This window comes from Apodemus sylvaticus, chromosome 3 (genome assembly GCF_947179515.1).
Source record: "Apodemus sylvaticus chromosome 3, mApoSyl1.1, whole genome shotgun sequence".
NCBI lineage: Eukaryota > Metazoa > Chordata > Mammalia > Rodentia > Muridae > Apodemus > Apodemus sylvaticus.
Window position 1 is genome coordinate 147590416 of NC_067474.1, and position 23994 is coordinate 147614409.

Consider the following 23994-nt stretch of genomic DNA (forward strand, 5'->3'; position numbering starts at 1 on the left):
ATGAGTGGATAAGAGAGGATCACTCCTTAAGGTCGATGTGGGCTCTTTTAAAGGTGAACCCCAGGGCTGGGAGGCACCCCAGCTGGTAGAGGGCTGGCCCAGCACGTATGTAGCCCTAGGTTACATTCCAGCGCTGGGAAAAGGAGGAGTGGGGCGAGCCGATCATCTGACCAGTCCGAGGAAGTAGAGGCAAAAGAATCAGAAGCTCAAGGTTGTGGCTAGGGAGTGGACAAAGGCGGCCCGCGGTCATGCCTGACCACTCGGTCATCTCAACCCACACGGTGGAAGGGGGCAGCCCACAGGCTGTGCTCCGTACATCTCGGGACGCACGCACCCACGCACGCACACACGCACACACGCAGGAATGTGCACACATGCATGCAGGCATACACACTCCCTCACTAAATGTAACCTAGGAAAAAAAGACATTCAAGACTCTCTTTGGGGACAGAGTTCAAAGCCACACTGGTCCACATGAGGCTCTGTCTCAAACAAATGAGCAAGCCTCAACGTGAGCCCAGTCAGCCACACTAGTACACACATATATCCAGCCCTCGGCTTGGGAAGCTGAGAAAGAAGATTTAGTATGAGCTGGAGGCCGCGGTGGGCCACATAAGTGCTGTGGGTCCAGCCAGAGTTACATAGCAAAATGCTATCTCAGAATATTAACAAGGGGCCAGATGTGGTAGTGCATGCCTTCAATCTTAGTACTTGGGAGGCAGATGTGGGTAGATCTCTTGTGAGTTCCGGGTCAGCCTGGTCTACACAGTAAATCCCAGGACATCCAGGGGTATATAATGAGACTCTTCCCCAAAAGAATAAAAACAAACAAATAAATATTAAAAATAATTTATAGAGTAACCATCAAACCAGAGACTCAGTTTACCAGATAAATATGTAAACCTATATAAACATTTATATGGGGAGTTTGGAATGCTCTGAAGTTTGGGGTACAAGACTCCTCCGCTAAGATACATCTCTGAATAATATTTCACATCCATCTGAACCTTTTAAATCTCATTGACAAAACAGGAATGTTTGTTTATAATTTACTAATGAGTTGTTCTTTTTTAAGATTTGTCATTTGAAGTATGCGTACGTGTGTATCTGGATATGGCTATGGGCATGTGAGTGCAGGTGCCCTGGAGGCCAGAGGCATCGGGTTTCCCAAAGCTGGAGTGACAGGTAGTTGTAAACAGCCCAGAATGGGCGCTGGCAACTGAATTCGAACCTTCTGTAAGAGCAGCGTTACAGACTTAACTACAGAGCCATTTCTCCAGCTCACACGTTGTTCTTCATGAAGTCTGGAGTCCCTGGTTTCAGGCTCAGTAGAACAAGGCAAACGGAAAGCATCCAGTCAGGTGCCCCAGAGGGCGCCCTCAACACATGGCTGCCACTGTAGCTACCAATACAGAAATTCCCAAACCCAGATTCCGCTTCCGCGGGTGTTGGTCATTGTCCCCATTTAGAGAAGGAACTAATAGAGACTTAGATGAGGGGGGGGCACAAACAAGAGGCTGAGGAGAGGACTCAGTCAGAGTGACTGCCTAGCATGCATGGAGTCCTGGGTTTGGCCCCCCAGCACTGCAAAGGGATAAGATCTAGGGGTCTAGAGAGCTGGCTCAACCGTTAAGAACACTTATTGCTCTTAAAGAGGACTGGGATTCGGTTTCTATCATCTGTGTGGTGCCTCGAAACAACCTGTAATCTTCATTCCCAGAAAGCAGAAACCTTCTGACTTCTGTGGGCTCCTGAATGCATGAGGTGTACAACAGACATACAGTCACACACACACACACACACACACACACACACACAAGTGGCACAATAGAGTGACACGTGTCTCTAATCCCAGCACCTCTCTGCACCCCAATTTCTCCATCTATCCAGGGGGAAAGAATGGTTTCAGGGGAGAGAAATCTGAGGCGAAGTGCATTGTAAGGCTGTGTGTAGGGTCCTCTGAGACCCATAGTGGTGCCCTGTCCCCTGTCCACTTCCCATATGACTCCTGCACACTTACCAACGTATAGCCACAGACCCCCAAGGGGACACTGGAAAGCTCATGAGCCAGCATTTTAGTTTGTAAAGCCGTCTCTCTTAGTCTCTCTCTCTCTCTCTCTCTCTCTCTCTCTCTCTCTCTCTCTCTCTCTCTCCCATCCTCCAGGAGTCTGTAGTTGAAGATGGGACCTGCCCAAGGTCATCTGCAAGTGATCGATAGATGTCAGAGGCCCGGCAGTGCTTGAGGCCAAACGCTTTTTCCTCAGCTTCTCTTTTAAGAAACCTTGAGAGGCAGAGGCAGGTTGATCTCTGAGTTGGAGGCCAGCCTGGTCTATAGAGTGAGTTCCAGGACAGCCAGGGCTACATAGAGAAACCCCATCTCACACAAATAAGCAAAAAATTTGAAGGACCCAGAAGGTGGTGGTGCATGCCTTGAATTCCAGCACTGAGAAGACAGAGGCTAGCCTGGTCTACAAATCAAGTTCCAGGACGGCCAGGACTACACAGAGAAACCCTGTTCTTGAAAAAATAAAAACAAACAAAATAAAACAAAACTAAAAGAAAAAAATGTAAGAATCCTTGGTGGAACAGAGACAGAACATAGTTCCGGAACTATGTTCTGTCTCCTGTTTCTTAGCCTTTGGCCCCCTGGGTAGAGACTCAACCTTGCTCTATAAGCCAGTGAGCCAGTTGCCCGTCCTCTCTTCTCTCTCCTTTTGGGCTCAGGCCTTAGCCTGCACACCCTTTGGGGACCTGAACAATGGGCATCACTTGGAAGTGGTGAGCTGAGCCTGTAAGAGTCTCTGGCGACTCCAATCTGAGCGGAGACTCTTACTCCATTTCACAGATGTGGAAACAAAGACCAAAGGGTCACCTGACTTGCCTGAGGTGACTCAGCCTGGTCTGGGCCTGGCGGGTGCTGTGGGGACCCACTCCTTCTACTTCCCGATGCTCATTTTTCTCTCTTTTTACTGTCGGTAGGGAGCCAGTCCACAGGGTGACAAGCACATCTGCTGTTTTCCTGGAGCCCAACATGGAAGAGACAGCTGGGTCACCGGCCCGAGCTGAGGCGCGAGTGGTAAGTGCCACACTGACGTGGCTACAACGGCCTCCAGTCCAGGGAGAGAGCAGACACCGTTTTCACAAAGTGTCCCTGGTGTCCGGGGCCAGGATGGAAGCCCCGCAGGAGGATGTCTTTGAGCATGGCTTCCGGCGAGAGGAGGTCAATGGCTTTGTTAAAAAGGAAGAAGACACTGTCAGTTGCCAGGGCCCTGCGGAGGAGCCTGGATCTACGAACTTCCAGAGTCACGGGCCCATCTTTTCCAAGAAATATATTCCACCCCCCAAGGAGAAAAGGCCGATGGTGAGGCTGCAGGAGGCTGCGGATTGGGGTGATGGCGGCCCCCAGGCTCCGAGGACTGACCCACCAGGCATGGGGTCGATGGCTAGGACTGAGTTACTGGTGCCCTTGCCTGGACCTCGTGAGCCAAGTCCTCATCCCAGTGTGGGTGTTCCCAGTGGGGCTTCCAGGAACCGTGAGGAGTGGCGTGTGACACGCACAGTGAGGACTACCACCACGACTGTGATGGGAGGCCACGTGGACCGCAGAGTGAGCAGCTCTGTAAGCGTGGGACCGTCAATGTCCGGTGACGCCCTACCAAGGGGCCGCAACGTGACCCGAACTGTCCGGGCTGTGGTGGTGAGCCCCAGAGCTGAGGGCTCACCGAGCCGTAGCCAGGCCCTGGAAGTGCTGAGCAACCTCGTGCCCACCGAGCGCGTCCCCCCTGCCAGCCGAATCCCGAGGCTCACTATGTTTACATCAAGGGGCTCAGGCCCCGGTGGCACAGTGGGAACAACCCTGGGACAACTACTTGAGACCAGCACAGCTGAGCTGAAGATTAGCAGCTCAACCCTGGCGCCAGCAGGCACCTCTGCTGTTGAGCATCCTGCTCAGAGCATAGACGTTCCTGTAGCCCACCCAATCCAAGACCAAGGCGGAGTCTCGGATGCCAGAACTGGGGAATCTTCAAGGCTGCAGGGAGCCTCCAGTCCTGTCCTGCTCCCCAACCAGACTTCCCAGAGCCAAGCCCCTTCACCTTCTTCTCCCAAGCCCCAGGCCTGTGCCTCCTCCTTGGTTCATTCTCCAGAGCAGCCTGTGGTGCCCCTACACCTCAAAGCCCAGTCCGCCCCTCATGTCCTGCCCGCTGTGAAAGAGGAGTTTACAGGTCTCCCTCTGGCCCCTGCCTCGCCCGTGGTAAAGGGCGAGGCTCCCATGCCTGAACCACCTCCTAGCCCGTCCTCCCCGAGGAGGAAAGCTGTCCCTAGCTCACAGAGCCTTTGTGCTCCAGCTTCACCAAAGACTAAGTTTGTTCAGGGCCCTGAGAATGTGCCCAGTTCTGCTCTTACCCAGAAAGAGGTGTTTCCAGGCCCTAGTGTCCCTGCCTGTTCCCACTCCCCAAAAGAGGTTCTGCAAGTCCGTGGTCCTCCCATTACCTCATCCTCCAGGCCAGCCACGGTTGCTCAGGATGCAGAAGGAGATCCTTCCATCAAGAGGGAGGTTGGCCAGGATCCTCAAAATGACCCTCCCTGTTCCCTTCCTTGCAAAGAGACTGCTGAAGGCCCCACAGCCCCTGCTCCGCTGACCCCCAAACAGGATGAGGTTGTCCCAGATTCTCCAGGGAACTCTATCTCATCACCTACCCCAAAGGAAAGTTTCCAGAGCCCCGCCGTGCCCCTTGCCCCATCTTCTTCAGAGGCCAAGGAGTCCCTCAGTCTAGAAGGCTCTCCTGTCCCAAAGCCAAGGACATCAGAGGCTGGCACAGAGTCCCAGCTCATCCCAGACTCCACTGAGGGGAAGGTGTCCTCAGAGCCATCTAGGGAGGAGGACGAAGCAGCCTTGACCGCCGACCTGGAGATTTTTCTAGATACTTTGCGGAGCATGGAGCCCCCTGAGATCCTCCGAACTCACCGATTGCCCCGAGCGCCGCGTTCCTCTTACCTGGCCATGTATGCCACACTACCCGCCATTGAAGAGGACCAGCTGGGGCCCTGTGTGCCGGGGCCCAGTCCCCAGGAGGTGCCTGCCTTGGAAGAGGAGGAGGAAGAGGAGCTGGAGAACCCCTATCTCAGTGATGATGAGAAGCTCCAGCGGAGGCAGGAGAAAGCAGGGCCTGGCCCCTCCCTGGGTCCCCACCACCCCAAGCCTGCTAAGGTCACCTGCTCTCCCATGGAGATGATGAAAAAGCTACAAGCCCAACAAGGCCCAGAACCTCAGCCCAGCAACAGGCCTACTTCCCGCCTGGGAGGCAGCCTTCTCTTTGGCAATCTGGTGCCAGCCAACAAGGACGCCCCTGCCCTGGAACCACTAGGCACAAAACTATCTGCTCTGCCACCCCACAGTGCACCAGGGGTCAGGAAGGTGCCAGGACAGTTGCCTTTGCTCTGCAGCGGAAGGCCACCTCCAGAGAAGCCAACACCTATCGAGCCCCCGGAAGGGTGGGTGAGTGACCTTGTAGGGGCAAGGGAAGATACCTGGCCTCCCCTTGAGTGGTTGAAGAGAGTGGTGTTGTGTGGGGGGCGAGGCAGGGGGATTGGATTGGCGTTTAGTTGAATTTTGCAATGCACAACATTGGGGTCTCGGGGCCCATGATAGTATAGCGGGAGTATATATAGATTCCAAACAGCTTGCTGCTTCTCACAGCCTGGATGCTGGAGAAGGAAAGTCTTCCCAGCTCCTGGGACACCGGAAGCAATGGTGTAATCTGCTGTTTGCTGTATCCGTGGGGTGGAGGTCAGTCGAGCGAGCAGTGTGGGGGAAGTGGTGACCCCATACATTTCTAACCCCAACTCTGTCTCAGAGCCCAGCACTGAAGACCCAGGGCAAGCTGAACACCAGGCCTGGGAAGGTAGGCAGTTGGGGGCAAATGGAGGCTGGCAGGGGGCAGGGGGCAGGGGGCAGGGCAGGGGCAGGGCCTGAGGGCATCTGCTAATGCTTTCTCAGGTGATCCTCTTCTCCGAGCCTGGCTGCCAGGGCAGAGGCAGGGAGGTCTGGGGAGACACTGCAGATGCCTCAGCGTGGGCCCCTGTTGCTTCCATACGGGTGATACGAGGCTGGTAAGTGGGGAGAACCCAGGGAAGGGGACCCTGGCTGCGAACCTGGGGTGAAGAAGGTGACGAGCCCTTCAGGAGTTCCACCAGCTATCAGAGTCTCTGGGCGCAACCTCCTGCCCCGTGACCCTGGGGTGTCTGGGTCCACAGCTGGATACTATACGAACAGCCAGAGTTCCGGGGCCAGAAGCTGTTGCTACCTGAAGGGGATGTGGAACTCAGAGCCTTGGCATCTGCGTGGACTCTCCAAGGCATCGGCTCCCTGAGGAGGGCTGTGTGGGTGAGTGGGCAGCTGCCCAGAGTGATACCCTCTCTGGGGATGGTGGTGCAGAGGTCAGAAGGGGTCAGAATGGAGTGCCTCTCAGTTCCTGGCCATGGAGGCACTGAGAGAGAAAGGGACAGTCGGTCGGGGGTGTGCCCCTGGGTAAGCAAGCTGGAGAAGTGTGAGCTGGAGTAGGTCAGAATTAGGTCACAGTGGTAGGAGTGGGCCAGAGTCACCCACCACTCTGGGCAAGGCTCCATAGAACTTACTTATTTACTTGTTCATCTCTTTATAGACACTCCCCTGTCTCATGGTTTTAGCTCAAAGCCTTATTATATTTACTTGTGTGTGTAAGTGTGCACACTCGCACTCACGCGCCTCAGCATGAATGCACGTGGAGATCTGAGGACATTTTGTGAAGGATCTGAGGACTTCTCTCCTTCCTCCGTGTGGGTCCTGGAGATCGAGCCCCAATTGTCAGGCTGGGAAGAGGGCACCTTTACATGCCGAGCCATCTTGCCAACCCCACATGTTTCTCATCTCCATTATGTGCCAGGCTCTGTGCCAGACAACTGGGCATAGGTCTCCCTCCACGACTCTCCTTTGGCTGGACTCCGAGGGCTGGGGAGAGCAATAGACCTGGCTGGGAACTGAGGAATCTCCATGGGCTTCCAGGAAGAGAAACCATGGTGACACCTGAAAGAGAGTCATTTCTAGCCTAAAGATGGGTCAAATTTTTCGAGACTAGCTCTTAGATAAAAATAGACTGATTCTTGAGTTCACAATCCTCCTGCCTCAACCTCCCAAAAGTTGGCTGGGATATCAGATGTGTGTCACCACAGTTGTAATTTTTGAGAGCTGGGTGTGTGGTTTGAAAAGCCAAGGTGACTGTGTCTGTCAAGTGAAAGGGACAGCGTTGTCTCCATGGCACAAGTACTGACCCCGAATTTGACTGAATGCTATTGGCCACTAGAGAGACACACAGCAATGCTAGAGAGGAGAGCCATCAGACCCTGGGAGGTTTGTTTGTGGGTTTCTGTTTTCTTTTGTTTGAGACAAGACCTCACACTGAGCTCAGACTTAACTAGAGTTTACTATATAGCCTCGGCTGACCATGAATTTGCACCAAGCCTCCTGCCTCAACTTCCCCAATGCCCTGCTTACAGGTTTACAGGTGTGAGCCACCATGCCTGGGGCACTTATTATTATTATTGTTGTTGTTGTTGTTAATTTAAATCAAGGCCTGATGTCAGCCTAGTCTAGCCTCAGACTCACCATGTAGCCAAAGCTAGTCTTAAAATCTCAGTCCTCCTGCCTCTGCCTCCCAGGTGCTGGGATTGCAGGCATGCACCAGTACACCCAGCTAGTTGTGTTTTTAGTGAGGTGAGCACCTGATTCCAGAACTGTAGTTCTTTCTCTGGTAAGGACGATGGAGTTCTAGAGCTGAGGAGCTAAGAGAAAGGAACGGCAGTTTCCAAGGGCGCTGCAGATACACACGTTGGCGGACAAATCATCATGAGGCACAGTAAACTCAGTCCTGAGGAGGAGGGCATGAGGCACAGGAGACAGACAAAAGCTCTGGAGTTGCACAGTACTGGCATCATTTGGTTCGCTCAGCGCTAAGTTGGCACCTACTGTGTGCCAGACCTACTGTGTGCCAGACCTACTGTGTGCCAGGCCCGTGGGATGTGCAGGGTTGCAACACTAAACAGAACCCTTCTCTGTCCTCAGCTGTACTGCTTCTAAGCTGTGTGACCCTGGGTTGTTTGCTTAACTTCCCTGAGCTTGCATCCTTGTCTATAGATGGAGACCGTCCTTAGAGGGACTAAATGGGATCAGGAAGACTATGGCCCTAGCACAATGAGCAGATGGTTTATTATCATCTGAGTGAGGAAATGGAAATGGTCTTAGAAGACTCAGAATGCTTAGGAAACCCGCTGCAGCTTGGGATGAGACCACAGCTCGGCTGGATGTGGGCGCTGGGAGGAGGAGGAGGCTGGAGGGGAGCCCAGCCAGAGGGCTTGCCATGCAAGCCTGAACCCTGACTTGGCTTCCCCGGCACCCCATAAAACCAGGTACAGTGCCACATGCCTATAATCCCAGCATTCAGGAGGTCGAGGCAGAAGATAGGGACTGATGAGGTGACTCAGTGACTTGTCACCAGATGTGACAACCTGAGTTTGAGCTCCTGGACTCGCATGGGTCCATGAAAGGGGAAGACATATTCTTGTGAGTCGTCCTCAGACCTTCAAGCACATGCTGTGGTATGCCTGTGCTCCGTCACCCCACACACAAACAAAACTTGAAAATACTCTATTTAAAAATCAATAAGCTTAAGGTCAGCGCTGGCTACACTGTGAGTTCAAGGTTCAAGGCTAGCCTGGACTACATGAAACTTTGCCTAAAACAAAACAAAACAAACAAACAAACCACCCTGCAGCATGGGGTTTGGTAAGAGACCTTGCCTAGCAGGTGCAAGGGCATGGGTTCTAGACACAGCACCCACACCAAACAGTAACAAAAAGCCAGTCTGGACCAAGGTCAGAAGTATCCATCATGGTGGAATCAGGAACTGGCTATCCATCTTGCACCCCCACGCCCTCACAACAATGGAAAGTTGGCCACCCGGGGCAGGGAAGGCCTTGACACCGCAGGTTGGGAACTTTGGTCTTGGGTTCCAGAAGTCCAGCAGCCACTAGTGAGGACTTGGCCTGAGGTCAAGCTGGCTGGCCTTGTAGAGAACACTCCTCTGGTTTCTGAGCAGATAACCAGCTGGGCTTTCCCAGAAGCCCCCGGGAGCCCTGCCAGGCTGGTGAGGCTGGGAAGGGGTGAGGCAGAAGCCTGGAGTTTGTAGTTAAATTGTCCCCCTTCTCCTTTTGCAGGACTACTGCACCCCAAGGATCAGCCTGTTCTCTGAGGAGGGCCTCAAGGGCAAGCCAGTGACTCTAACCGGAGACTTGAAAGACTCTCAAGGTCTGGAGAGACCCCTACAGGTGGCGTCTGCCACTGTCACTGCAGGAGTGTGAGTCTGGCTATTCTGGAATCCCTTGACATTCTCTGCACTGTCACATGCTGGGGACACAGGGCAGACAAGACAGCCAGTTCCCTTCCTTGAAATCAATCCGAGGACCCTGCTCCGAGGTGCGCGCCTCTGATCACAGCACTTGGGAAGAAAAGGCAGGCAGATTTCTGTGGGTTTTAGGCTAGTTTTAGGCTACATAGTGAGACTCTGTCTCAAACAGAAAAAACAAAAAGAAAAATCTCAGTTTCCTAGCGGGGACAGGAAGGTAAACAACCAACAGCACCCAGAATGTTCTGGAATGGGGGAGGGGGCACTGTCATGCACAATGTTGCATGCTAAAGTATCAAACCAGCTGAAGATGGGGAGCTGGATGTAGTCAAGAGGCCTTCCTGGAGGAGGAGACCGCTCAGCTGGGATGAACTAGCTAAGAAGCTAACCCGCAGGAGGACAAGGATTTGTATGTTCTATTCAGATGCAGTCGGGCACATTCGGACATCCTCAGTCTCTGTGTTTTACTCAGTCCTGGTGTTAGGAGCCAGCCCTGAAGTTAACTTTATACCTGGGGGAGGAGCCTATCAGGAAAAGGGAACAGCATGTGACCAGAGGAATGAAAAACCTACATCTACAACAGTTTAGGCCTGGCCAGATGATGCATCACATGCTTGTAATCCCAGCACTTGGGAGGTGACCGCAGGAGGATTGCCAGGATTTCAAAACCACCTTGGACTATGTAGATAGATAGATAGATAGATAGATAGATAGATAGATAGATAGATAGATAGATAGACAGACAGATAAAATAAAACAAAAAACAAAGCTTGGTCTGGACTAGGAGTTACCCAGTGCTTGGTGTACACTTTTAGCAGGTATGAGTTCTTAGTCTGACCCTTAGAAGCAGACTACAAAAGATCCGGTATTAGCAGCTATGCTCTGAGGTACCAAGGAAGGAGGATCACGGCCCGTGTGTAGCTTGACTTTCCTGTGAGGCTAATGAGAACTACTAGGGCTTGAGGCATGGATGTGTGTAAGAAAGAACTCTGAATTGCTGTGTGTGATTGCCAGGGGCCAGTCACAGGAAGGGGCACCAAGGACAAGCTGTTCTAGAATGGACAGAGGCTCTGGATGTCTGTTCTGCGATCCCTGTGCAAGGACTCCTCAAAAGTCCTTCCTCCCCTCTAAACTGCCCACCATGCCAAGTCTATGTCCCAAGGAGCTCAGTGCTTCTCTGTGTCTTCCCCAGGTGGCTGCTGTACCCCAAACCATTCTTTGAAGACACTCCCTCTATCCTAGAGCCCGGAGAGTACCCTACATTGGAGGCCTGGGGTACATCAGGCCTCAGTGTGGGTTCACTAAAGCCCATGAGATTGGTAAGGAGCATGGGACACCCACAGGCCTCTCTGTCCCTAGTCCCTTGTGGGGTGGCCCTGCACCTGTGGCCAGGAGATGGGGGAATACCATAGATCAGTTCCTTGGCGACTCACTGCCCCAGAGCTCCTACTGGGAACTAGAGGAAAGGGGATTAGCCTGAGATGTGGCAGAGGGTCAGTGGGAGGGAAAGGCAGACTGTGGGGCTGCAATTCTTAGGAGTCTTAGGATCAAGGCAAAATCTAAATTTCCCAGCCTTAATTTGTCTTTAGCCACCTCTGGACTAGCTTTTCAACCATGTCTCCTTTGCAGGGCTGCCCAAGCGTGGAGAAACCAGGGGAACCCAAGGTAAGGGGACGGACTCCAGAGCAGAGGGTATTTGGTGTATCTGAGTGGTTGTCGCTGTGACCAGGACAGGAGATAGGAGCCTTGAGGGGCTGAGGGCACAGGAGTCTGGCTTTGGTGTATGAATCCGGCCAGAGGTCCGAGTAGACGGGCAGCAGTGCTCAAAGGGAGGGTGGGGCTCCAGGTTGCTGCTGTGTGGAGCCAGGCTCAACATATATCACCCGGGCACCCCTTTCATCCAGGCTGTGGTATATGAGGCCCCAGATTTTCAGGGGCAGAGCTGGGAAGTAAGCGGAGACATCTACAACCTTCAGCAGCCCGAGGACAGCCAGAGTCCCCAACTGACCACCGTGGGGTCCCTGCGAATCCTCGGGGGCTGGTGAGGATTTCAGAGATTTCTTCTATCTGCCCTGTCCCGGCAGGTTTTTACCCTTGGAGAGTGGAGAATGACTGGGGCTCTCTGGTAGACTCACGGGTGTCTTGGAATATCTTTTCCCATTCCCCTAGCTGGGTAGGCTACGAGAAGGAGGGCTTCCGGGGCCACCAGTACCTGCTAGAAGAGGGCGAATATGCTGACTGGTCACACTGGGGAGGCTATGATGAGCTGCTGACCTCCCTGCGGGTCATCCGGACGGTGAGTGGGACCAGTTGGGCTGTTTGGTCACACCCCAATTTCCACAGCACAATTTGGGATAAGAATTTGCACCCCTCGGTCTTGTTCTCCCTGGCAGAATGTCCCCAAGAGTCTCTCTCACTCCTGAGGCTTTCCCCAGGATGTGCTTTACACCCAATCCCTGCCGTGGGCGGCTTCCCCGAGATCTGGGCACGGGTTTGCAACGGTGTAGGGGAGAAACCTGACTGTCTCGGGGACCCAGGACTTTGGAGACCCGGCCGTGGTGCTGTTTGAGGACATGGACTTCCAGGGGCACAGAGTGGAGGTGAGTTCGGCACTGCCGGACGTGGAGCTAGCGCAGCACGGACCCAGCACGCAAGCCATCCACGTGCTCAGCGGCGTGTGAGTAATCCCCGCCCCAGGCGCAGGGCGGGCCCAGGCGCAGTGCCGACCCCGCCCTCGCCGACATATCCACGCCCTCCCCGCAGGTGGGTGGCCTATGAGCAGGCTGGCTTCTCTGGCGAACAGTACGTCCTGGAGAAGGGCGTGTACCGTAACTGCGACGACTGGGGCTCCGGCAATTGCGCCCTTGGCTCCCTTCAGCCAGTCGTACAGGTGTGTATCGGAGCAATGGGCGTGGCCTCGGGGCGGGCCGTTGGGCGGGGCCAGGGGCTGGCCGAGGCTGCTTAGTTGAGGCTGGACGAGGAAGGCCTTGGCCAGGAGGGACTGAGACAGGAGGGTGGGCGGGATATTGAGGGTGGGAACTGGGACGCTTTAGGCCCGCCAAGACGGCGGGAGGGACAAGCAGTGCCACACAGAGAGGCGGGGCAAGGAGACCTGGAGATCTTTGGGGCGGGGCATCTAGGAGGGGCGGAGCTTGTAGATGCTGGACAGCGGGAGAGCCTCAATGGTTTTGAATCTCAGTGGTAGAGGCTGGCCTCCTTCAGTCACAGCGCTGATCTCTTCCTTCAGGTGGGGGAGAGCGATCTTCACTTTGTCTCGAAGGTAAGGAGGCGGCTGCACACGGAGATCTGGTGGGATCTTCACAGCCTTCGTGGCAAAACTTCCCTTGGCCTTTACCGTTGCCCCTCTCCTCACCTTTCACTCTAACCTCTTCACCCACCTCTCTGTCTCCAGATTCAGCTTTTCTCAGGCCCCAACTTTCTGGGCGACCACATTTCCTTTGAGGATGACCAGGCCTCTCTACCTGCTTCCTTCCGTCCCCAGTCGTGCCGGGTCCACGGAGGCAGGTGAGCAGATGGATTGGGTGGAGCCCAGAGTCTGGAAGAGGGGAGGGGGCAAGGAACACACTTTTCACATGATTTCCTTCCTTAAGATTAACTGTTATGTCCTGAGTCATAGAATAACATTTTAATGTGAAATGTAACTCTGGAGCTGTTAGATAGTGTAGTATAGACCCCAAGAGAAGGGCACATGGCCTTAATCTCAGCACTGGGGAGGGAGAGGCTAACTGCCTGTGTGAGACTATAACAAATCCTGTTCCATTTATAACCGTGCTTTAAGAAAATCGGCTTCGAGAGGAACACAATTGCAGTGTGAGGGCCTGAGTTCAGTCCCAGGATCTCACAAAGGAAGGAGAGAATCCTTTCTGGAACTCCTCTGACGTTTACATGAGCACACACACACACTCACACACTCGAGTTTTTTTTTTTTTTTTTTTTTTTTTTTTTTTTTTTTTTTTTTTTTTTAATTCTGACCCTCTTCTGAAATTTCAGAAACTTTCAGACTGGAGAGATGGCTCAGTGGTTAAGAGCACTAGCTGTTGTTTTGCAGAGGACCCAAGTTTGATTCCCAGGACCCTTGGGAATCAGAGCAGGCAGCTCATAGCCGTCCTAATTCTAGCTCCTTCTACTCCCTAGGAGTCTACGGGAGCCATTCACATTCAGACCACTGCATTGGCTATGCGTCCATACAGGCTAGACACTCATACAAATAAAATAAGTTGGTGTTTGTTTTATATCTAAAATGTAGCCAGGCAGTGGTGGCACACATCTTTAATCCCAGCACTTGGGAGGTAAAATCAGGTGGTTCTCTGTGAGTCTAAGGCTAGCCTAGTCTACAGACAGTCAGGGCTACACTGCAAGAAACTCTGTTTTGGAAAACAAAATCTAAAAGTAATTTTAAAATCGTTGAAGAGAAAGAACTTTTCTTAGAGCAGGTGCCTGTGTTACAGGAAGCCGTAGGTTCCATCCCCAGCTTTGGGGATGTTGGGGGGGGGGGAAGCCATAGAAAAGATCTCCACACCCACATAGGCACAGGTCAGTAGCATAGCTACATCACACACCCTGTCCATGCCCAGCGCACTCAGTTGCTGTTCTCGGGACCCAATGAAGGTCATTGGTGCCTCGTTTGACTTTATCACGTTCTGTCCACCAGTCCTCTTCCCTTCCTTGTTTTCTACCATGCATTTGTTTGGAGGAACCTAATAATTTCAATGTATGTTTCCTATCTTATTTTTTGTAATATTTATTTATTTATTTATTTAATGTACGTGAGTACACTGTTGCTGTCTTCAGACACATCAGAAGAGGGCATCTGATCCCCATTACAAATGCTTGTGAGCCACCATGTGGTTGCTGGGATTTGAACTCAGGACCTCTGGAAGAGCAGTCAGTGCTCTTAACCGCTCACTCCAGCCCCCTTTCCCCCACCCCACCCCTACTCCCACCCCCATTTCCTCTCTTCTATCTTTCCACATTTACTTGATTACTTTCTGCTCTCTCTCTCTCTCTCTCTCTCTCTCTCTCTCTCTCATCTGCCACAACTGGTAGCTAAACTGAGGGATAAGCTGTCAGATTTTGTCAGCGAGTCTGTGTGATGGGGACAGAAACTTCCTATTGCACAGGCGTGAGACCCGTGAGTCTTGCCCTCCCTCTTACCAAAGGGTAATAACCAAATGTATTCCTTCTTCCTTAATTAAAACATGTATTTATATGTGTATGTGTCCGTGTGCATCTACATGCACAACATGGACGTCGGTGGAGATATGAGGGCAGCAGGTCCGCTGGGATGGGGATAACAGGCGGTTGTGAACTGCCTGAGATGGGTGCTGGGAACTGAATATGGGCCTCGGTAAGGGCAGTAAGCACTTTGAACTGCTGAGCCCGAACCAGGAAAACAGAAATTTTCAATAACATCTCACTATGTAGACCAGGCTGGCTTTGAACCGGAAGAGATCTAACCTGCCTTCGTCTCCTCGGGTGTGTCACTGTGCCCAGCAAGGTTATTTAAATACCTCACTATGGAGATCTGAAGTAGACGTCTGTGTGCCTGGTCTGTTCAGTCTGTGTAGTCTCTTCTGGGCATGCTCAGATCGCTCTATCTTTGGAGTGCAGTCTCTTGGTCCTTTAGACATGGCCCCAGTAGCCTGGGGAACATCCTTGTTTCACAGGTACAACATGGTGTTCCCCCAAAACGATTATGTATGTTTCTTGCCCAAATCTAGAATAAAACATTTCCTAAGGAACTCCAGTTCCCTTTATAGGAGATGGTAATTAGCACCCCAAATCTGCATACTATGTGTTTCAAAACCACAATGCCTGTAGTGCTCCCCAGAGTGTTGAACTTGGGTCTGGTTCTTCCTCTCAGCCCCATGCTTCCAGAAATAAGTCTCAGACTTAAATACATTTACAAATACCTTGGCCATATAGCTAGGCTCTACTCTGACTAGATCATAACTTAAAATACAGATTAAGTTAAAATCTTATATTATCCTCACTCTTCCCTGGTGAGTCATGCCGTGCCTCCTCGCTCTATCCCAGAATTCTTTTGCCTCCTGGATGTCCTGCCTTCTATTTCCTATTTATTCCTGACAGGTGTCACATCCATGCAAACATAAGATAGTCTCTCTCCACCAGAGTGGAGCCACTGGGAACTGTGGGGAACCTTCTGTTTCTTTTTGCCCTCTGGACAGTCTCTTGCATCTACATAGTTGGTAATAGTCAAAAACTACCTTTTTAGCCGGGCTGTGGTGGCGCACGCCTGTAAGCCCAGCACTCTGGGAGGCAGAGGCAGGCGGATTTCTGAGTTCAAGGCCAGCCTGGTCTACAGAGTGAGTTCTAGGACAGCCAGGGCTATACAGAGAAACCCTGTCTCGAAAAAAAAACCAAATTCAAAAAAAAAAAAAAAAAAAAAGCAAAAAGCAAAAAAACACAAAAAAACCCCCACCCTACCTTTTAAAGAAATTTGAAGCTCATGTAGGAGGACATCCCTTTGAAGGGCTGAGGCAGCAGAACCATGCATAATTCGATGCCACCCTGAGCCTCTAAGACCCTATCTCAGAAAAGCAAAAATAAAGAAAGCCTGGCACACAACTTTAACCCTAGCACTTCAAGAGTACAAACAAGAGCTTAGGACCATCCTTGCCTAGATTGTGAGTTTGAGGCTAGCCTGGAACACATGGGAGAAAGAAAATCTGAAAGAAATTTAAAATCATCTTTTTGAGAAAGATGGACTTATTTTTCTCTTACGTGTTTGAATGTTTTGCCTGCCTGTATGCCAGTATATGTGTACCATGAGCATGCAGTTTCTGAGCAGACCAGAAGAGGGCGTCAGATGCCTGGAGCTGGAGTTACAGGCAGTTGTGAGCCCCTAGGTGGATGCTGACAACCAGACCCGAGTCCTCTACAAGAGCAGCCAGTGCTTTAAACCTCTGAGCCATCTCTCCAACCCTGAAATAATGTTTGTCTGTGATTATGTTATAAACCCGGGATGTCATTAGATTAATTTCATGTATTTTTAACTTTTAGGAATACTTGACTTATTTGTTTGTAAGGAAAAGGGTTGATCCTAGAGCCTCACACACACCAGGCAAGCATTCTTCTAGTGAGCTACGCACCCAAGTCCTAATTCTACTTTTTTTTTTTTTGGTATAGTCTTTCTAAGATTATAAATGTGGGGGCAGGTGGGTCTTTGTGAGTTTGAGGCCAGCCTGATTTACAAAGCAAGTCCAGGACAGCCAGGGCTCTGTTCTACAGAGAAACCCTGTCTCGAAAAACAAACAGAAAAAAGATTATAAATTTATACAAATAATCAGACATGATAGTACCCATCTTTAATTCCAGCACTCACGAAGGCACAATCACTGTGAGTTTGAGGCCAGCCTGATCTACAAAGTGAGTTCTAGGACAGCCAGAACTACCTAGTGAGACCCTGTCTAAATCAATCAATCAAATAATCAGTTTATGCAAACAACCTGAACAGTCTTAGCTGACGAGCTACAGTTGGGGGTGCACGGGAACGCAGGAGGAGGGAGGGCTGGGAAAGGGAGCTTGTCGGCTGGTTCGGGTGATGGGGAGCACACCCAAGCAACAGGAACTTAGGAGTTTTAATGACAGAAACTGTTTCCATGGCTCTTGTTGAAACAAGATGAAACAGTGACTTAAATAGCAGAAAATTTTTTTCGTGCCCCCCCCCCCCCAGTCCTCCCTTACTACAGAGAGCAGAGCTCTGGTCTCTTCTGGGGTTTGGTACTTTAAACCCTTTGGCCATCCAGACACCCATCTTCCTGTTCCGTTTTCTATTTTTTGGCAGGGGTGGGTTCATGACAGGGTTTCTCTGTGTAGCCCTGGCTAGCTGTCTTCAAACTCAGAGATCCACCTGCCCCTGCCCCTGTCCCTGCCCCTGCCCCTGCCTCCCAAGAGGCAGGATTAAAGGCATGCTCCATCACTGCCCAACCCTCTTCCTCCTCCTCCTCCTCCTCTTCCTCCTCCTCCTCCTCTTCCTCCTCCTCCTCCTCCTCTTCCTCCTCCTCTTCTTCATATTTATTTATTTATTTATTTATTTATTTAATGTCAGTACACTGTAGCAGTCTTCAGACACCCCGGAAGCAGATCTCATTACGGATGATTGTGTGTCATCACGTGGTTGCTGGGATTTGAATTCCGGACCTTCGGAAGAGCAGTCGGTGCTCTTAACCATTGAGCCATCCCTCCAGCCCCCTCTTCCTGTTCTTAAAAGGATACTCATCCCAGCTTAGGGAACCAACTTCCCAATCTCTTCTAACCTGAGGTACCCCTGGAAGGCCACATATGGGGGACAGACGTTGAGCCTCTCCCCCCACCATACTCGCTCCAGCAATTGAGTTCAGGTGTCCATCTTGGCAGTGAGCACCTTTACCCACAGAGCTGTGTCACTGGCTTTTTTGTTGTTGTTGTTGTTTTGTTTTGTTTTTTTGTTTGCGAGGCAGGGTCTTACTAAGTTGCCTAGGCTGGTCTTGAACTTGTATGATCCTCTGCTTCAGCCTCCCGAGGAGCCAGCAGGTCCAGGGCTGGTGGACATTGGGGCTTCTGCCATGCTTGGCTATAGCAGCGCTGAAGGGTTAGACTTCTGCGTGAGTTATGTTGTGTGTTTGAAGAGCACCTCGGATAGAGCACTGGCAGACTGCCTGCCTGCAGAGCGCCATGTTCCCCTAGCTTCAGACTCACCAGGATCTGCCTGCCTCTGCTCTCCTGAGTGCTTGGGTTGAAGAAGGGGCACCTCCCTGCCCACCCCTTTATTTCTACTTTTCTTTCTTTCTCCCTTGCGCCACTTAAGTCCTTTCTTACATCTGACCCTGGTTCCTGCTGCAGCATCCATCCTCTGTCCACCGTGGACCTCTCCTTGATTAGTGGAAGCTCAAGTTCCCAGGCCCTGTGTGCTCAGGGTGCCTGGTGGCTGTAGTGTAAGCTCAGCTCTGATGTCACCTTTCCCTATTTGTCCCCTTCCAGCTGGGTCCTGTTTGAGGACAAGAACTTTGAGGCGGAGCAGCACGTCGTGTCGGAGGGCGAGTTCCCCACCCTCACAGCCATGGGCTGCCTGGCCTCCACGGTCCTGGGCTCTCTCCGGAAGGTTCCACTGGTGAGTTCTCCATCCAGAGGTAAAGGGAGTGTCCTGTCTTGCCTGCCACCTAGTGGCCTGGATGCGCCATGGCTTCCAGAGTCTCTCTCAGTGTGCCCTTGATTCTGAGGCTCCCGACCAGACCAGGTGTTTATTGGGCATTTACTGACATAGTTCCTGGAGGCCCCAGACTTAGATAGCGGGGTCTAAAGGTGACAGTGCAGAGTGGTGTGTCGCACTGGAATGGGGCCAACTGACACTCAGCCTGGCTGAGAGGCAGGGCCAGCTTTTGCCCAGGGGATGGCCCGTTCAGAGAGGGCTGTCAGGATCAACTGGGAAGATGGCCGTTCAGGAGAGAACAGAAGGGCAAGGCAGGGAGAGGCTACCTCAGTGACCCACCATGGCTGTTCTTGGGAAGAGATGGGACAGAAGCCACATGCACACTGTGACAATGCTGTGGGGACCGGGAGAGTGACAGGGTGCTGCTGAGTCAGCACAGCTGACATTTGCCGTGCGACCTTCTTCAAAGCTTTGTGAGTCCCAGAGCCACTCTGACTTGTTCTGGGCCACACGGCTGGAAACAGACAGAACAGATGTCCCCCCACCCCCACCCCGAGACTGCTTGCTTAAACAGCTTGTGCCCGGTACCAGCACACACACACTGGGCACCAGGGATAATTAGACCTGGGTCTGGAGCCCAGATACTGAGCTTTAAGTCATTGGTCTGGCCTTCTTCAGCCTCAGAGCCCTCTCTGCTAAATGGAGACCATGCTGGGGTCTAGGGATGTTGAGCTAGGATGGAGTGGACAGATTACTCTACTGAGCCTCGGACCTGCAGCGAGCCATGGATAAGGGAGAGCAGTTGTTAATCTCCGTGATTAGTTACCATCCCTGAGAAAAGAGCAAGAGACGATGCAGGAGGAACCCCAAGTCCCCAGCCTGCCCGTTAGTCCTTCCGAGTGCCGACTCTGATAGCCAGGCACAGGGATGCACGCCTGTAACCCCAGGACTCTGGAAGCTAAGGCCTGTGCTATATATATGGAGGGGATGGTTGAGTTTGAGCTGGTGCCAGGCTGTCAACACACTGAGACTGAAAATCTGGGGTCACAGATGACAGTCAGGGTCCTCAGAAGGTAAGAGGCCTACCGATCCAAGGTGCGGATCTTGGGGGGTCGTCAGGCAGGCAGAGTCTGGACTTGGGTATGCTGCGGCCTCACCCATCTCTTCTCCTCTAACCCCAGCACTTTTCAGAGCCTTCTCTGTCCCTCTTTGGCCTGGAGTGCTTCGAGGGGAAGGAGATCGAGCTGACTGGGGAGGTGCGAAGCCTGCAAGCCCAGGGCTTCAACAACCACGTGCTGTCTGTGCGCGTCAAGGGCGGCGTGTGAGTGTGTGCTCCCAACAGGATGGGGCAATGGGTGGAGTGGGGCCCCACCCCGGCCCTAGGCCAGGAAGGAGGGAGGAGTAAAACCTGAGGGCCTCTGACTCCTGGGACTTGGGTGGATGTTGGGTCCTGAGACCCCCAAATGCCCTCACTAGTGTCTTCCTCCCACTGTGGGCCCTCACCCTAGTGTGAGAGAAGAGGAGGCAGAGGTTGTTCTAACACCTGTGCCTTGTCCTCCACCTGTCTGTCTGTCTGTCTGTCTGTGTTCCTCTGTGTTGCTGGCACCCGCTGGGCACAGCTGGGTAGTGTGTGAGCACAGCGACTTCCGGGGCCGTCAGTGGCTAGTGGGAAGCTGCGAGATCACCAACTGGCTGACGTACAGCGGTACCCAGAGGGTGGGCTCTCTCTACCCGATCAAGCAGGTAGGTAGCAGCCAATGTGAGCGCCTCCTCTCACACACGGAGCTTGCATGGGAAAGTGTATGTCTGTACCCGCTTTTCTAGATGTTGGGTTCATTTCTGCACACCTAGATTTCTAAGCTAATGGTTGTGGCCTGTGTGGGTGCATGTGTTTGTGCATGCATGTGAGTGTGGGAGTGTGTAAACGCGCACACACACGTGCCCATCCAAGAGTCTGTCTGTACCTATGTTATTTGTGGCTACACATCTGCATACTCTGGAGGTGGTTTGGATGGTTTTGTGTGTACGGACCTGGGTGTGTGTGTGCCTGCTCATGCCTGTGCCGGAGAGCTTTCTGAGCATGTGTGTCTGTGTGTGAGGGTGTGTGTTTAGTCTCCTTATTCACAGACTCTCAAGGCAGCGTTGTCGGAAGAAATCCTGGCAAATATCTCCAACTCTCATATGGTGAGATAAAGGCCCAGGGAAATGGACAAGGAGTTTATCTGCAGTTTTGGGCATGCTCTGTTCTTCTATGGATTGGTGTGTGTGTGTGTGTGTGTGTGTGTGTGTGTGTGTGTGTGAGAGAGAGAGAGAGAGAGAGAGAGAGAGAGAGAGAGACAGTGTGTGTGTATGTGTGTGTGTCTGTATGCTTTTTGTATACCTATTTATTAAAGCATGGACTTACTATGGCCCTGGTAGACTGCTGGTCTAGTCCTGGTATAGTCCTAGTTGGCCTGGAACTCTCTGTGTAGACCAGGCTGGACTCAAGCATCCATCTGCCTCTGCCTCTGCCTCCTGAGTTCTGGGATTAGAAGTGTGTGCCATCTCACCCAGGTGTTTCCTCATCTATAAAATGGGCATAACATTTGGGTACTGAGTTTGTTGAAGACTGAAGATGGATAATGACTGCAGAACCATTGTTGGGCAGTGCTCCAGTGGGAAGAAGCACTACTCAGATTGCACCTGGGCCTTACATCATCCTTTCTGCTACCATCACCACCAACTGAGACCCTCCTAATACTGGCAGAGCCACTTCTGATCTCTGACCATGTAGTGTCACTGTGCTTCTCTTTAGCTTTACATGTATGTATGCATGCAATTTCTCTCTGTATGTGTGTGTGCCTGTGTGTGTGTGTTTGTGTGCATGTACATTTGTAGTCTTATAATCAGCTGTACCTGTAGCAAGCATAGGTCATGGGTATGGAACAGACTGGGAGGATCTGTGTGTCATTTATGGTGTGAATGTGATGGCCACATAGACCCGTGGAATTGTTTATGCCTTCTATAAACTGTGCCACCTTGTGGATTGCAGGTGTACCTGTCAGGGTCCCTAAACACACGTGTGTGTAGGTAGCTTTGGTTACAGAACTTTGCTCATGTGTTATGCATATAGTATGGGTGTGTAGAAATGATGTGACTTTGTCAGGGGGAAAGTTTGGAGGCAGGGAAGGCTTGGGAGTGTGGGTCCCTTAGAGGGTCCAGAGTTGAGGGTGGTAGGGTATCCGTGACGACAGCTTCTCAGCCTCTCCTCCTCTTCAGCGCCGAGCCTATTTCCGCCTGTGGAATGCAGCACTGGGGGGATTCCTGTCAGTGCCTGATCATGTGGAGGACATGAAAGCAGGCCGTGTGGTGGTCTCGGAGCCCCGGGCTGGGGGCAGCTGCATCTGGTACTATGAAGATGGACTGCTGAAGAACCAGGTATGGTTCCGGAGCTGGCGCTGCTGGGCCCGACTTTGCCCGCCTGCCTTGGGGAGTCCCAGACCAGTTAGGTGCAAGACTCTTGCAACCCGGAAGTAGAGAATGCGAGCTCATTCTTATGTTAAGTCTTCAAAAAACTAGTATTTGGGGTTGGACAAGTGACACAGCAGTTAAAAGCACTTGTTGCTTTTGCAGAGGACCTGAGTTCAGTTCCCGGCATAAAAATGATGGAATAGCCATCTCTAATTCCAGTTCCAAAGGATTTGATGCCCTCTTCTGACCTCTGTGGGCACCAGACATGTATTTGTTGCATACGGTCAAAACACTCACAAAATAAATCTAAAAATGGATGAAGAGACTTGCCTAGGGCCACGGTTGTAAGAACCAGCATTCAAAGCCAGTGTATGAGCTGGGCAGGGCGGCACGTGTACTCAGGAGGCGGAAATAGTCAAATATCTGTGAGCTCAAGGCCAGCCTGGTCTATATAGCAAGTTCTGGGCCAGCCAAAGCTACACAGAGAGATACTGTGTCCCTGGCAAAAGAAACAGCAGCAACAACAAAAACCCAGCGAGTGAAGGATAACATGAGCATGGGAGATTTCTCACGGGGGATCTTCTGGTGCCTCAGGTGGCCCCCACCATGAGCCTACAGGTGATTGGACCTCCTAGCCCAGGCTCCAAGGTAGTACTATGGGCCGAGAGTCGCCTACCACGCCAAACCTGGAGCATCAATGAATTGGGTCACATCTGCAGCCAGATGTTTGAAGGCCAGATCCTGGACGTAAAGGGTAATGTAGGCTGGTAGGGCTGGGGGGTGGGGGTGGGGGCACAAAAGGGGGCTAAGGTCCGGGCTGCGTCCAGCATTCTCTGATCACCTCTGAATCTCACCCCCCTCAGGTGGCCGAGGTTATGATCGCGACCACGTGGTGCTGTGGGAACCAACCAAGGACAGACCTTCCCAGATCTGGGCCGTCCATGTGCTTTGAACCAACACCATCACCAGTTTCCTGCTGGAGGCTTTTGCCGGCATGAAATGTTTTATACAGATTTTTTGCTGTGAAATAAGCTATTTTCTACTATGCCGCTGGTGGTGTCGTCTCTGCACCTTGATGTTGGGGTGGAGAGGGTCCACTCGCCTTTCTGCCTCCTCTTCTGGTTGGTTTCTTTTCCTGTACAGCCTCCCCTTGCCACCAGAGGGAGCTCCAGACCCACCCCATTCTGCCTCGGGACTGTGCACAACCATTAGCCAGCCAAGCCTCTGTGGTCCCCACCCCAGTGCAGTACTCTGATGGGTGTTCAGGGAACAGAGGCAGAGGACTGTCCCGCTTGGAAGAGGCTGACACACACGGCATGGGAAGGAGTTGGCTAGGCCTGATGGAAGTAGCAGTGGAAAATATTCCAGGGATATAGATGTATCCACGGGTAAACTTTCTAGGTTCAGTCTGTGAGACCACAGTGGACAGGGCAAGAGAGATAGGAGGGTCTGCCTTCCTGCTTCTACTAGCAATAGTCTCAAAGCCTGAAGGTTTGGCCTTGGTCAGAAAAGCCAGGAGAAAGGGCTGGGTCCCTAGCTGACTGACAGGTCAGGATATCAGAGACCTAGAGTTGCAGTCACTTTGCCATCCTCTGTTGGCACGGGCTCCTGGGAAGACAGAGGCAAGGACCCTTGGGAACCAGTGGGGGCTTCTCTGCTCCAAAGACTGTCCCCAAGCCCAGGAGGTGAGGGTGGTTAGAGGAGCTAATGGCCCATCCTGCCTTCCCTGGCTGAGGGTGTGGGTGGTAACCCTTGCCTCCTCATCCTCCCGCCCAGTGATCGAAGGCACTTGGGAGCTGCCCTTCTGCACACCCTCCCAGACATGGGCTGCTTCTGAGTCTGTTGTACTCCAGTTGGGAATTTTGAGAGAAACGAAGCCAAAGAATACGTGATTTCCCAGAATCTATCAGTGTGAAGACACCTGGGTCGTGGGCT

General features: G+C 52.2%; 1 protein-coding gene across 1 annotated transcript; it reads left to right on the forward strand.

The window, feature by feature from the left end:
* Window positions 1-2985: 2985 nt before the first annotated feature.
* Window positions 2986-23046, forward strand: Crybg2 (crystallin beta-gamma domain containing 2). Its single transcript, XM_052175692.1, has 19 exons — window positions 2986-5497; window positions 5856-5903; window positions 5999-6111; window positions 6256-6385; window positions 9250-9389; window positions 10630-10756; window positions 11067-11102; window positions 11342-11478; window positions 11607-11733; window positions 11975-12114; window positions 12201-12327; window positions 12685-12717; window positions 12850-12962; window positions 18441-18570; window positions 19791-19930; window positions 20229-20352; window positions 21868-22026; window positions 22654-22813; window positions 22923-23046. Exons 1-19 carry the CDS (start codon window positions 3032-3034, stop codon window positions 23009-23011), a joined length of 4539 nt encoding a protein of 1512 aa, XP_052031652.1. The 5' UTR covers window positions 2986-3031; the 3' UTR covers window positions 23012-23046.
* The last annotated feature ends 948 nt before the right edge of the window (window positions 23047-23994 follow it).